At 45.3% G+C, this 15,455-nt stretch overlaps 2 protein-coding genes across 4 annotated transcripts in view; one reads left to right on the top strand and one right to left on the bottom strand.

Moving 5' to 3' along the window:
* The window catches only part of LOC119167684 (uncharacterized), a 276,153-nt gene extending 265,068 nt beyond the window's left edge, over positions 1-11,085 (bottom strand). For all 3 annotated transcript variants that reach the window (XM_075865901.1, XM_037419204.2, XM_075865903.1), the window contains exon 1: positions 10,937-11,085. The gene's annotated coding sequence lies outside the window, so the exon portion shown is untranslated. The remainder of the gene's footprint in view (positions 1-10,936) is intronic.
* Positions 11,086-11,290: 205 nt separating this feature from the next.
* The window catches only part of l(2)k10201 (zinc finger protein 511 lethal (2) k10201), a 57,027-nt gene continuing 52,862 nt past the window's right edge, over positions 11,291-15,455 (top strand). Inside the window, exon 1 of the mRNA XM_037419205.2 lies at positions 11,291-11,670. Within this exon, the coding sequence (XP_037275102.1) occupies positions 11,291-11,670 (380 nt within the window). The remainder of the gene's footprint in view (positions 11,671-15,455) is intronic.

Raw genomic sequence — 15,455 nt, 5'->3', positions numbered from 1 at the left:
GAACTGGCAGAGCTTTCGAAGTTGATTATTATGCGTAAGCTATGCGATGTAAGAAGGTATAACATGGAGAGAATCGAACACACTCTGAAAAACGGAGGAAGCGTCAAAGCAGGGAAAAGAAAACTTGGAATAGGCCAAAATCGAATTTACGCACTGAGGGAGAAAGAAGGCAAAATAACTACTAATATGGATAGGATAGTTAAAATCGCGGAAAAGTTTTACAGAGATCTGTACACTAGCTGGGACAACCACAAACTTAATACTATAAGAACTAGCAGTAACCCAAATGACACCACATCAGTAATTATAGAAGAAGCCCGAACAGTCTTGGAGAGCATGCAAAGAGGCAAAGCTGCTGGTGAGGACCAGGTAACATCAGATCTGCTGGAAGATGGAGCATAGATTGTATTAGAAAAACCAGCCCCTGTTTACGAGGTGTCTCCTTACGGGAAGAGTATCAGAGTCTTGGAAGCATGCTAACATCTTAATACATAAGAAAAGAGACAACAAGGACTTCAAGAATTACAGGCCAACCAGCTTGCTCTCTGTAGTATACAAGCTATTTACAAGGTAATTGGTAACAGAGTAAAGAAAACATTAGAATTCAATCAACCAAACGAACAAGCAGAGTTTCGAACAGCATACTCAACAACCGAGACCACGTTCATACTATCAATCAGGTAATAGAGAAATGCTCAGAGTATAGCCAACCACTATACAAAGCCTTCATATATTACGAGAAGGCGTTTGATTCAGTAGAATATCAGCAGTCATGCAGACACTGCGGAATCAGGGCGACAATGAAGCATATATAAACATCCTGGAAGAAATCTACAAGGGATAAACTGCTACCATAGTAGTCCATAAAGAAAGCAACAGAATACAATCAAGAAGGGTGTAAGGCAGGGGGACACAATCTCCCCAATGCTATTTACCGCGTGTTTACAGGAGGTTTTCAGAGGCCTAGAATGGAACAGTTAGGCACAAGAGTTAATGGAAAGTACCTTAGTAACCTGCGCTTCGCCGATGACATTGCATAGCTGAGTAACCTCAAGGGACGAATTGCAACTCATGATTACGGAGCTAGACAAAAAGAGCAGAAAGGTGGGTCTTAAAATTAATCTGCAGAAAACGAAAGTAATGTACAACAACCTCGGAAGAGAGCAGCGCTTCGAGATAGGTAATAGTGCACTTCAAGTTGTAAAAGACTACGCATACTTAGGGCAGGTAATAACCGCGGAGCCGAACCATGAGACTGAAGTAACTAGAAGAATAAGAATGGGGTAAAGCACATTTGGCAAGCACTCTCAATTATGACAAGTAAATTGCCACTATCCCTCAAGAAGAAGATATATAACAGCTCTGTCTTGCTGATATTTAGCTATGGAGCAGAAACCTGGAGACTTACAAAGAGAGCTCTGCTTAAATTGATGACGACGCAGCGAGCAGTGGAAAGAAAAATGGTAGGTGCAACCTTAAGAGACAAGAAGAGAGCAGAGTGGAGTAGGGAACAAATGGGGGTTAAGGATATAATATTTGAAATCAAGAAGAAGAAATGACATGTGCCGGGCATTGTAGCGAGTAGACAGGACAATCGCTGGTCATTAAGGGCAACTAACTGGATTCCAGAGAAGGCAAGCGGGTTAGGGGGAGACCGAAGGTTAGGTGGGCAGATAAGATTAAGAAGTATGCGGGTATAAATTGGCAGCAGCAAGCACAGGACCGAGTTAACTGGCGGAACATGAGAGAGGCTTTTGTCCTGCAGTGGACGTAGTCAGGCTGATGATGATGATGAAACCAAGTGTGCCCGCTTCTGAGGAGGCCATATTTCGAGTGAGAAGGAAGGTCACATGCACAGTGATGCTACAGAAATCTACTAATTTCGCACAATTTTTTGGAAGAGCAGCAAGTTTTCATTTTGTAGCATTTTGGAGCTAGCAATTTATATCTGGTAACACTCAGGAGCAGCTAACTACCCATCCTGGAGTACTACCCATCCTGGATGGGTAGTACTCCAGGAAGGGTAGTTAGCTAGTTGCATTTACATTTGTGAGGTGCTGACACCCCCCCCCCCCCCCTGTAAAGTTGTCTGCGCCGCGTGGCGCACGTGTCTCGCCCAAGGCTTTATTTCGGTGGTGACCACAGCCGGGCGATAGATGGCGTTGTGTTCGCTTTGAGTACCACTGTTGGTAGAGTAGTAGCGCCGGCGGTGGCCCCCTGATGGAAGGCAGGCCTTGGTGGTGGGCGAGAGTTGAGCGAGCCTCTTCTGCGCGTGGTGGCTGCCGCGAACGGTTCTCTGTAGCGTGGGTCCCCGGTGCTCAGCACCGCGGCTTCGCGCCGGGGTCCCACGTGGAAAGTCAGGCGTTGGCGACGCCACCTTGGGTATGTGTTAGTGTGTCACTGCGCTATGTTGTTGTATGGTAGCCGTGTTAATTAATATTGATGTAACATTCGCCGGATGATATCATCGTCTAAATTAGTTAATAAATGTATATATGTTGTGTGCTTTGTACCGACCGTGTCTGCCTGTGTCCGTTCACTCCAAGAGCGTGGCGTGGCGATTGCACTCGTTCGCCTCGTGGAGACCCACAACTGGCTGCCCAACGTGGAGCTCTTGAGTATCGGACGACAGTTTTGCGGTCAATACAGGGATTTTGTTAGAGCCGGAGTAGAGTAGGCCTAGGGGGGACTTCTTTGCTAGCGTCGGTGGTGTGCTTTGTTGAGAAGCGAGGAGATTGGTTTTGTAACGTGTTTGAATTTGTCGGCAGGTTGACTTTCTATTTATTTAATTTTTGCTCGCAAGTGTTGTTATTTTTTTGTTGTTAGTTTCAAATACATTGTTGAATTAGGACGAGAGCCATGCGGTTCGTATCCTGGGGTGAGCAAGGCCTAGAGCACGTGGTTTGTAGGCCATGCCCGAAGTGAGTGAGTACAGAAGCCTCTGTGGGTGGTCCGATTTTCTGTAAATAGCTTCTTCTATTATCTTTGGGCTACGGAAGCCGGGCGTCGTTGCTGTCTGGTATTGCGGCTCGACGCCGAGGCGTCGTGACACCGCCCAGGGCGGTGGACGCCGATCGCTCGGTAAGCTGCTGTGTGCGGTGAGCGATAGGGCCACCTCACAGAGTGGACGTCTCCTCGCGGCTGCCTCTTCTGCGCCTAGGCTGGGTGCTGGGTGGATGCCGGTTGTTGCCGAGCGACTCATTAGGCCTAAGGCTCTGCGCAGCCGCCTGTCGCACGTGGCACAACTAGGTGGATCATGGCGTTGAGGTGTTTGCGCTCTGCTTCCCTCACTTTTTTTTTTCTTGTGAGCACGAGTTAGGAAAAGTGATTTTTGTTTTATTTAGATGGGCCTCTCGGCCGCACCCGATATATTAGCTAGCAGTACTGACCAACGTACCACATGGACGAAAAGCTCGAAGCTCCCTTCCCGAGGACCTGCTCGATTGTTTTCTTTCAATTTTTGTTGTTGTTATTGATGTATCAGCGGGAGGGGATGTCATCACGGCCGGCTGTCCTGCACATCGTCAGCGTCGCTGGCCAGCAATGCGGTCAAGAGGTCGGGCGATGGAGATGCCTGGGACCTGTGCAACTGCCTGCAGTCCGGCGCCCTCGCGAGTGCTGGTCGCAACTGGAATACGTGTCGGCGCTAGTGACGGATCGTCCCGCCGACGGCAACGTTGCTGTTGCGGGGCCGGTACTGAGGTGAAGTCTAGCTGGACAGTGCAGCAGTGTCGACCAGCGGCAGTGTCGTGGTGCAAGGACATTATGGTCGTGCGATATCATTTTTTTTTTAAAGCTTGTGTAGCTAATTTTTGATTTCGTGATATGGTTTGATTTAATGTTGGGGAAATGTGGAGGTGCTGACACCCCCCTGTAAAGTTGTCTGCACCGCGTGGCGCATGTGTCTCGCCCCAAGGCTTTATTTCGGTGGTGACCACCGCCGGGCGATAGATGGCGTTGTGTTCGCTTTGAGTACCACTGTTGGTAGAGTAGTAGCGCCGGCAGTGGCCCCTGGCGGAAGGCAGGCCTTGGTGGTGAGCGAGAGTTCAGCAAGCCTCTTCTGCGCATTACGGCTGCCGCGAACAATTGTCTGTAGCGTGGGTCCCCGGTGCTCAGCACCGCGGGCTTCGCGCCGGGGTCCCACGTGGAAAGTCAGGCGTTGGCGCCGCCGCCTTGGGTATGTGTTAGTGTGTTGGGTGTGTTAGTGTGTGTTCATCATGTTATTGTGTGTTTAGTGTGTCACTGCGTTATGTTGTTTGTACAGTAGCGTGTTAATTAATATTGATGTATTATTCGGCGGACGATATCATCGTCTAAATTAGTTAATAAATGTATGTATGTTGTGTGCTTTGTACAGACCGCGTCTGCTGTGTCCGTTCACTTCAAGAGCGTGGTGTGGCGATGCGCTCGTTCGCCTCGCGGAGACCCCACACATTCAAGCACATCAATAATTATTTTCAGGCTCTCGTGAAGCTAGAAATATCTCCATTCATTGCAAATCTCATTTCACGTGATTGGAAGTGCTCAATCTCAGTCAGATGATTGGAAGTGCTCTAATCATCTTAGGAGCACTTCTAATTTTACTCGATAATGCAAAAATGATGTAATGCCGTTGAGCATTCTGTAACAACTTGTTCAGCGGTCATTTTTCTAGCAAATAAACAGAATACAGGTGCAATAAAATCGTATTTTATGAATACCTTAATAACACACCTATGTGGTTATCAGCAGACAAACACTGCATCAATACATAAGACTCGCTGTTTCAAATGCATTCACCTAATTGACTTAAAGAGAAAGAGCAGTTCTTTTTCTTCAATATCAATTGTATTCCTGTGCGTAACGTGACGTCACTTAGCTGGCCTCATAAAGCCAACTTCTTCTGACATTCCCCCCTCACTGAGGTCTCTGTGCGAGAGCCACAGCATTCTCAGAGTGCTTTCAGGCTATCCTTTGTGCATGCACAGGGTTGCCTAGAATGAATATACGCTTCAATCGACCTTCCTTAAAACTTTCAGAAAGTGTGTTCAAAGGTTGACTGCATTATTCAAAAGCTTTCCTTTTGCAGCGAAGTTCTAGGGCTTTCCGTCTGCACACCAAAAACCCCCCAGTGCCCTCAAGAAAGCAACACCAAATAGAGAGAAAAAACTGCTAGGCCTGCTCTGAATGTACAGCACAGTCACAGCAAAAGCTGGAAGGGCGACCTTTCTAAAACCCTTTTCAAACACTCTTCGCGTAACTGTAACAAGCACACTAGCAGGTTGCCCACTGACTCATTTTGTCATAAATCATAATTTTTGTACAGTAGTTCTTCGTAGAAACGTAATACCCACTACACATTTGCAAATAATTTGGTGAAAATTTTCCATGCTGTGGTCGATGATGAATTACGCCCAAGGCTTTTTTTAATGGGTTGGTGCATTCGAGGACCAACTCGTTACGCAACGCAGATTGCCTGATGCCTAGTTGTCCCTTTGCTGTTCAAAACCGCTTTATTGCACATATTAACACGATTCCTTTCCTCACATGAGCCCTGCCTAGGGTCGGTATGCAATGGACTTTCAAGCACCGGCATGGCTCACTGGCAGAACACTTGACTGGCATGTAGGAGACTCGGCTTCGAGTCCCATTTTGTATCTGGTGCGTTTCATTTACTTAGTATTTTTCTTATTTCGTGTGACAGTGGTTACGGACACCAGCGGTGGCAGTGGTGGACAGCAATGGTGTCAGAAACAACTCTTATGATTTTGTACCAGCTTTCGATGTAAAAAACCTCACAGTGGGCCTCATGCATTTGCCTGAAATGACTCGAAAGCAATTGCTATTTTGGTTTTGTTGCAATATTTGCAATTGTTGTTTTGTTTCAATTGTTTGTTTTGTTGTAATTGTTTTGTTTTTGTTGCAATTTTTCCAAGGTACAGCAACCTTTGAATACAGCTTGCGAAATCATAATAATGCTAATGTAATGCTTATTAGACTCTCATAAAAGTGGAGACTCCACTGCAACCACAATTGTCAATAACCTGACATGACGCCTGTATCATAGGAGTAGATATGTTTTGTTTATTTGTTATGAAATTACACAACTAGTACTGCAAAACAATAGACTATGGACTGGCATTAACTCTTTATAGGGTGTTATATAAGCAAAACATTTCTTAGCGAACTGCAGGAACTCTGAGCATGCCTATTTACGTATCTATAACGCCGCCTACGTGCGAGCGCTGCGCTCTTGAGACCACCTCTTTAAATGGCCAGTCAACAGGCTCCGACTTTTCTTTTTACACCCCCCCCCCCCCCCCCATAGAGGCTTGGCAATTCATTTCCGAATATTACAGCGCCGCACACTGTGCAGAGCCTCCATTACGGAAAACTGTTCCCACCCTACTTTCCTATGCCTTTCCTCTTTTTAAGCACAATGTCGCCAATCGGGGACTTGACGAAGCACACAGCACGTTGATTGGTCTATACCAGTCAGGACAACGGGCTATGACTTCCCCTCCCTGTGAGGAAGAATGGCGACGAGGCTGCAGGAAAGTTTGAAACCAGCTGAAACGGATGTTCTAAGCCCTGCAACTTTCTTAATATAGCTCCCATTCACAAAATTCTTGAGACAGCATGTTCACAAAGCTAAAGTTCACATATTTCTTTTGATAACACTTTTTGGACTGCGGGGTTCTTTACTGGCTCTTTGGGTTCAGGTACAGCAAAATTATTATGGGAGGTAGGAGGGTTTGATGAATGTGTCTATTTAGTTATAATATGAATAATGTGAAACTCTCATCATGTGCATCATTACAAGGGCGATATAAGACATTGGTCATTTAAATGAGAGAGTGTTAAGCAAAGCCCATCAGCAGTATTGACCCAATGACTACAAAGAATTATTATCAGGCTCACAGCAAGAATTAAACCCACGAATTCCGCGTGACAATCAAGTACTCTAACACAGGGCCATGCCAAGCCTTGAAACTGCTTTGGAAAAACACCCTATGCAGGACTGATGCTGATGAAACATAAAGTGTAGTTGCAGTGCTAGCTATCTAATTTCACAAACATTACATATGTACTCGTACAATACAGGCATTGTGTCAGATTACGTCAACTGAATACTTAAGAGCAATACACTGAAGGTGGTCTATAAGCACTAGAGAAAGCTACCATCCCTGCAAGCACAAGCACTATATATCAGCTCATCCTTTGTGGTGCTTGTAACACCCGTGTTGTTGTTGGCAACATTATGTGACTGCAAACAGCTGGTAATATGAAACATATGCATACATTGAACAGGCATCTGCAAGCATTTGTTAAGCATCATTTTGTAACGTTTCGCTCAAAAAAAGAATATGACACAACCGTCACCTCAGCATAACATTAATTCACACAGTATGTGGGATCTGCTAAATTCTATATTCTTTGCATTCATCAAGTCAATAGTGCCCATATCAACTTTTGTTTGAATTGCCAATGTCTGTTCTCGCCAGTACTAGGCCCATATGTGCATCCCCTGCGGCACTGACCCCTACATTTCAGCACATGGTATACATCTATGTGTCACATAGATTTGGAGAAGGTTTGACGATGTATGGGACAGGATTTTCATGTTATTCGTGGCTTAACCAGAGTATTATAAAAAGCTTGCACTGACGACACTGAAATCACCATGTTGGTAAAAACCTCAAGGCACATGCAAGGTTTGTGACGTCGCGTGTTAATGTTATCTTTACAACTACCACTAGGAAGTTATCTTGTTAGGCCAATCGTATTCAGGCTACTTTGTTATCATATTTAAGCAGGTTAAACACTATGGGATTATGCTGCCTTTACGAGGCTGCATGTTGGTGAACCACGAAGCTATGAAGCTGCGACCATAACATCACGTGCAAGCTATTTATTTGTCAACCCCCCCCCCCCACCCCTAACCCTCCCGTACCAATTTTTCGGCCTACAGCAAACTACGGAGGTGATCAAGGAAGCACCCAAACGTAGGTGGCTAAATAGACAGATACGTAGAAAGAAATATTAAACGTGCCTTTGGCTCACTAGGAAATGGTTCGCATTTAAAATTTGGCAGGTAAATTATGGAAAGGCACTGGTGTCAGATTTCTCTCTACAATAGTCAATAAGGATTACAACTGTATAACAAACACAAGTTGCGACATCTATGGGCATTTCAATGTACGTAGATTGGCTAGCAGAGGTCAATAGACCTTTTTCAAGTAATCCGACAACGCCTCGCGAGAGCTATAGGAAAAGTTGGTACGCCGAGCGAACCGGCTCTTCCTCAACCCGCTGCTCATTGTCGCTGTGCGATGACGTAATGAAAAGAACACGCCACTGCTTGTTGAATAGGGTCTGAATGCACCTGCACGTATATTTACGCATAAAATGTGAAATGAATAACGCAGTCAGTGAAGGTATCACTGGTCGGGTGTACACTGAACGTGGAAGATGAGTGGCATGCGAGTTGTTGTATACCGATATATGTGGCAAAAACATGCTATTGGGAGGGATGTGAGCTGGAACACTGAATTCATAGTTAGTCAACTATGAACTGCTCATAAAGCGCTACAACTTTCAATGCCATCGCAGTTTGATTGGGCCATCAACAGAAGGCTGCAGAGAAGTGTTACAGCAATGGATATTCTTAAATTCTTAAGGAAAAGTCCCACAGTGGAAATAGGAAAAATAAACACAATCTAAATGTGTTTAACGACAAAGTAATGAAACTAGAATTGACGTGCGAGATACTTTGCTCTGAGAATTTGTGTTTTTTTATAAGATGCCTAACTGTCTCCACGGAGCATATTTGCTGGCAGTATATTCCGCGTTGAGTGAGACCACTCTTGAATTTCGCTTCGGCATATTGAAATATTGTTCAATGGGGAATAATTATGTACTTACGCTCAAAACAACAAAAAACTAGGACACAATACTTGAGTAATAGTTTCCAGCTGCAACAAGACACGGTGCCCTGCCTATATATTACGTTGCATCGGTTTGTCAACAGCTTTTTTACACTACAATCAAAGATTCATTCAGATGACCATCACCGGCAAAGAAACTAGTTATTCAATGCATACGTTATGCAGTCTGAAAGAAAATTGAGAAGCGACACGAGGTGAGGATTGTGTTTTCCACACCATAAGCTTAGTAAGATTTCTTCCGTAGAGCACAAAAGGTCACGGTGGTCTGCAGAGAAAAGTACATTGAGAGGCATGTCGATTATTCTTTCAATCGTTGTGCAAAAGTTGCTCACCGAACTCTTCTTGCCTTCACGTATATACATCGATGAGATGGGTCGATCTATCAACGCGTGCCTTAGAGAGCATCAAAATTCATTGAACGAAGCCATCTCATTGCACTTCGCATTTTCAGCCATGAAATGCAATTTCATCTTTTAAGGCCTGGTAATCGTGCAGTCACCCTAGCCACACCACGCGAGAAATACCGGAGACATATCATAAGGAACACCACACCTTGTTTGAGTCAATGAACCATAGCTATCACTACAATGCAAGAAGCCTAACTTTATTAATCAACTGTAAACATGCGTATTGGTTCTTTGCCTTTTTGTGTCTATTTGTGACATTTGCAATGCACCCTAATTTTCTTACATATGCTTTTTAACTTCTGCGATAACCTTTCAGTCCTTAGTGAGTATTTTTGGTGTGCATATTTCTTTCCTGGTCCTACTTTTTTTCTTTTTACCTTATAAGTTTTATTCCAACCAGTAGTTACAGTGCCAAAGAAAGTTGGTATGTGCATATTGTGCAAGCGGCGCACACATGATCTAGTGAATGTATATTATTTTACAGAATACTGGTTATTTCTAAAGCACTGTTTGAATATACCAGAGCCGTGCAATTTCCTAATAAACAGCGTCAAAGGACATTGATTCCTAATGCATCTGTGAATTTATGGACAGTGCTTGCACTTTTTAAACAACCAACTTGTACTGCTTTTTGTTTATGCCGAAGGCGGACTCACGCTAAAGGATAATACTTAACTGACACCACCGGGCCGATCAGCTCATTGAACAGGACGACAAGTGCGAATCGTAGACAGGCCATGGTACATAAACACTGAAGTTTGTTAGTGAATCGTGCAGTGACATTTCAAGCCTTTCCGTGTTCACTTGATCTGAGAAGCGCTGGCACGGTGCAAACGAAACGTTGAAGCGCGAGGCCCGCACACTCGTCGCAGTGTCTGCTGCAGCGAACCAACTTTTCCCATAAGCACTTGCAGCCCGTTGAAGGCGCTAGTGTGCGTGAATAAGGTTTATTGCAATGGCAGGTTAAAGATAGAGAGAACTGCATACTACAATATTTCAACAAAACCACACATCTCTTAAACTTTAGACTTGCTTACGGCTCCTGGTGATGATGCGCCACCGAATACACAACTGCCACGCTTCCCATGCATTAGGAGCACGCCTCTGACGAGTGAACGCTGGGATTGTTACACGTCAGTGCCGAATTCTGCAGACAACTGTTCATTTTCACGGCGTAATAACACTGACGATTAAAATAATGAGGCACGTAGCACAATGTCTCGTTATAAATTATATTTTGCGGGTGTAGAACGCGCCACGGGCGCAAGCCTGCAGCTTTGCGTCCTCATCAACATACGTATGCACGGAACGCTGAGTGTTCCATGGTTTGCCACGACAGTGCGGCCTATCAATAGAAGGGCATTTTATGCACAACAAAACATCAAACATCGGTGCAGATGCGTATACGGTGACATGCGCTGACATCACGCGGTACGCTGCTGCTGCCGCGCGAGCGATACTCTTTGCGTTGAGTGACAACCTCATCGAAGCAGACACGCTCGGCGTGAAGCAACGGTCATGGGACATTTACTCCCGCGAAGCACTCGCGTTCTTTCGAAGTTTAAAGCATGCTCCATGAACGGTTGCTGCAAGGGCTCTTACCTAGTCCCCAATGCTCGGCGAACTCCGCAGCACTCGCCTTTTATCGGGCTAAGAACACAGCGATGGCTGCTGCCGCTAGCGACTGCAACGACGTGCAGCGGTTCAATGTAGTGCTGCGCTGATCTGACGACAGGGGGAAGCAGGCGCTTCTCCGCGTTAATACTGTTGTGCTGTTGGTACGCCGTTGATCCGTAGGCATCATCAGCTGCGTGTCGTTTGCACTGTAAAAACAAAGTTGATAGAAGGCTGGCAGCTGCGGTAGTGATTGGCTAGATTGCGAGTTCCAATAGTGCTCGAGAAAGGTGGCTGGCTCATTTGGTGAACACAACACCCGCGAGCCAAACCCACGCAAATATGGACAGCACTCAGCCCCTTTTTGGCAGCCAAGTGCGCCTCTTACTCGCCGAATCCGTGGGTAATAAAGTGGCAGTCCTTGACGCGGACTGCGATCCTGACGCGCTTGACCGCCGCCGTCGCGGTACGCTGATGTGTGCGTGCCCGCGGGAATTCTACAGCGTGCTCGAGTTCGAGAGTCACTACGCCAGCCACCACCGACTCACGTGCGCGCAGTGCCACGCCGCCATGCCGACAGAGCGCTTGCTTGAACTACACATCGCCGAATCTCATGACCCCATCTTCGCGGCACGTCCCGTATATGAATGTGTCGTCGAGGGCTGCCCGGAGCACTTTGCAAGTTGGGCTGACCGCAAAAGCCATGCAGTGGGTGCGCACAGGTACGTTAACAGTAGAGGCCACGCCCCCTATATAATTTATTTAATTACTGTTACTTTAACTGCTAATAATTCTATTGCAGTTTTTGCAAGAAAACACTCGGAGTATACTGTGCTGTTGGAACTTTTTAAAGCACATTTTCAGGATGATACTCAACAACAGCAAAACACTTTTTTTTTTAATTTTTGCTCTTGACATATTATTGGACAATGGTTTATGAAATAGTTTAGCTTATTTTTCAAACATGCTTATTTAATTACATTGACTTCAAGAACTTGCAGAAATAATTGAGATATTATTATGGTAGGCAGTTGGGAGATTGGGGAAGGTTTTGGGGCACAAACATTAAATACAACTAAGGCAGGCATGACAGATAAGTATATTTGAAGCACACAAAAAAATATTTTTCACAATAGTGCAAACTCCTCCTCTTCTTGCCATTTAGCCCCATCTCCATTCATGAGTCTTGCCCACGAGGCGTGCCAGAAGCCAGGACACTACCTAGTGGAGCATCTATGGGCATCTAGCGGACAAGCTATCGATGTCCGTGTGTAATAGACTACTTTTGCATGTATGATAGTGGTTGTGGTAAATGGATTCGTTGTTGACAAAGAAAAATAGATGCATTGTGAAGCAATTTCGGTGCATCTCACGGTATACGTTGGCGAGGCAGAAAAATGGGATTGTACCTTTTCGCGAATTTCTAATTTTCTGAATGAACATTTGTGTGTGAAGCCGACCTCCATGTCGCCTATTTGGTCTGACCATAATTGTTTGTTTTTGGTGCCTCATGAACCTACCTCTTCGTGCTAAATATTTGTCGTGTGATTTGAAGAGAAAATATAATAAAAATGTAGAATGCAACAGATACAAGAAAGAAAGAACAAAAAGAGAAACATGGAAACCCACCCAGCTCCGCACTTCCTTCAGGCTTGGCTCCTCTAGCACAAAGCTGCCACAGTTTTTGTTTGGAGCCTATGCAGTGCAACGTTTTAAGTGTACTAGAAGCATTTCAATGGGACAAAACAAGGGTTTTGAAGTCAGGCACTGGCCATGCACCCTGTACCTAGCCTGTCGAGAAGCGCTTTATGGGACCTGCAAGTGCACAGCAGGAAAGGTACTCGGCTGCTGACCCGCAAGTCGCGGGATCGAATCCCGGCTGCGGCGGCTGCATTTCCGATGGAGACAGAAATGTTGTAGGATCGTGTGCTCAGATTTGGGCGCACGTTAAAGAACCCCAGGTGGTCGAAATTTCCGGAGCCCTCCACTACGGCGTCTCTCATAATCATATGGTGGTTTTGGGACGTTAAACCCCACAAATCAATCATCAATCAATCAAAGCACAGCAGGGGCTACATTCATCGGAGTTCCTGCTGTACGCTGTCCACTTCTCACGAAAGTGCTTGGCGAGAAGCGCAGGGCTCACAAAGCACTCATCGCAACCCTATCCGCTTCGGTCGTAGCGCCACCACAGTATTTTTCACACATAACCCCCAAGCAGTGTGGAACGGCTGCTCGGTCCACTCAATGTGCTTACGTTGCAGTAATACTGAATCGGTAGCATGCCATAGTACAGCTCACACACAAACGTCAACTTTTTCACCTTCCTCCTAAACACCTTTCAGTGTACAACCTACTATGCTCTATTAACGTCATATGGATGAAAAACTTTATTGGGGTCCTGAATAATTCCATCCCCGTTTAAAAAAGGTAGGATCGAGGGCTGCTCTCACGTAGGGACGGGGAGGCCTAGCGTCACCGCCGCATCGTGGGCCTTCTGGACAGCCTTGAGTTGATGTTTGAGAACCGGACTCGTGAGCATTAAATGAAAGGAATATTTTGGTTCCCTGCTCACCTTGGCATGAAGGTCGGGGGCCTTCCTTTTAGGGACATTTTGACTACCTTCAAGGAGATCATGAAGCACTATCAATTAGGCTGTAGGTCCTTTCCATTGCCACAGAAAAAGTTGTCTAAGCCACAGACAATCTCTCTTCGCATGCTTCAGATGGGAACATACCCTAGCCTCATAACCTACAGCCCTTACTCCGATATTTCAGAACTTGCTCCGGACTGCCCCAATCACAGTGATTTTAAACACATGCCTTGGAGGTGCCCCTCTTTACAAGAAAAAAAATGAAGTAGTATCTTCTGAAAATTTTTTTCATTTAATGCTCACGTTGAAGAGTACACAAAATACAACCCTTGGTGGCAAAAGCGCCAACCCGGTGAGTCTATAGAGTCACAGTAGAAGGAGGCTGAAAATGCTTAGGCCGTGACTCGTGGACAATGTCACGAGATAAAAGAAGCGACGCTGTCATATTATCCGGGGAAATTTCATACGCTACTTCTGTCACTTTTCAAAACACGCGGTATGGGTCCTTGAAACAAGAAAGTAGCTTCTCAGCAAGGCTGCCATGTCGCGTTGGGCATAGAGTTCCGTAATATACACTAGAGGGAACTCTGGCGCTAGTGTCTATGGGAGCTGCAATGCACGGCGCTTCAGCAAGCATGGGAATGATTGTTAGTACACACATTTGTCTAATCTCCGTACTTCTGGCCTGCTTTTGGCTCCGTGTGTGTTCGTGTTTTCTAACAAATTAAAAATCGGCAAATGTTCAGTGGTTGCGCTTCACCACCTTATTTTTTTTAGACTTACCATTTCGAATCGGGTCACAAAGCTTAAAAGGGTTCGTTTTTTCCTTCAAAACGAAACCGTAACCAGCAATAAACGAAGCCGCAAGTGCGAAGACTAGGCAAATGTGTGTACTACCTATTATTCTCATGGTCGCTGAACGATCGCAGCGACAGAGTCCCCTATAGTTAATTTTAGGAAACTCTATGGCATTGGGGACAGAGTATAAAGAAGGAACTCGGTGAAAATCGCTCATAAGATCCCTTGATGTAATGGTGAACCTGTACTTTTTGTGAAGCCGTCCATCTGTTTCAAGCTAGCTGACAGGCGTGGTCAGCACGAGCAATAGCATTTCCAATGTATACAGTGGTAGACTGCAGAAACCGGATGGAATGTACCCAGTAGCAATAATGGTTTGTGCTTAAACAAAAGGTGAAACGGTGAGTTTCCGGCAGCGCCGTCATTATCAGGCGAAGTTGTACGAAAATGTTGCGTATGGCAGTGTAAGGTCCCAGTCATGGTGGTTGGTCGACACATATTTCGAAAGCATGTCTGTGAGAGTCCGGTTTAAGCGTCCTGTAAGTCTGTTTGTACAGGGACAGTACGAGGCCGTGAAGTTATCTGGGTAGAGCAGAAATGCAGGATATTGTCAATCACTTGCGCAAGAAAGGTTCGGTCTGTGAGCAGTGGTCGTGGGGCACTGTGTGCTAGAATGTTGTTGTCAACAACAGTGAAATGCTTTCTGGACTCTTGACGGGGTACTGATACGAAATTTCTCACTCATGGTTTTTTGTGCCAAATAATAGGCCAAGCTTCCAAAAGTGTAATAACCCTATCAAAAATCACCTATATAGAAAAATCAATAGCCTATCGGATTATTGAACGTATTGGTCTATTGGTATTCTATAAGTTTATAGGTAGCATTGTGGTCTATGAGACCTCTATTAGTCTATTGATGTGTTTGCCCAGAGGCTCTTTATTAGCCTATTTCGTATTGGTCCTGTAATATGCCTATTGGCATTCCATTTGTCTAGTAGTGCTGTATTTGTGTATTGGACTCGATCTGCCTATTTGTCAGGTGAGAACTCTTGGCTTTGAAATAAAGATAATGGGCATTTGCGGATTGCAGCATAGCAGTGCCTCTGTAAAATGAAA

The sequence above is a fragment of the Rhipicephalus microplus genome, chromosome 6 (genome assembly GCF_043290135.1).
Source record: "Rhipicephalus microplus isolate Deutch F79 chromosome 6, USDA_Rmic, whole genome shotgun sequence".
Classification (NCBI taxonomy): Eukaryota; Metazoa; Arthropoda; class Arachnida; order Ixodida; family Ixodidae; genus Rhipicephalus; species Rhipicephalus microplus.
Note: the sequence above shows the minus strand (reverse complement) of the source record. Positions and strands in the feature narration are given on the sequence as shown.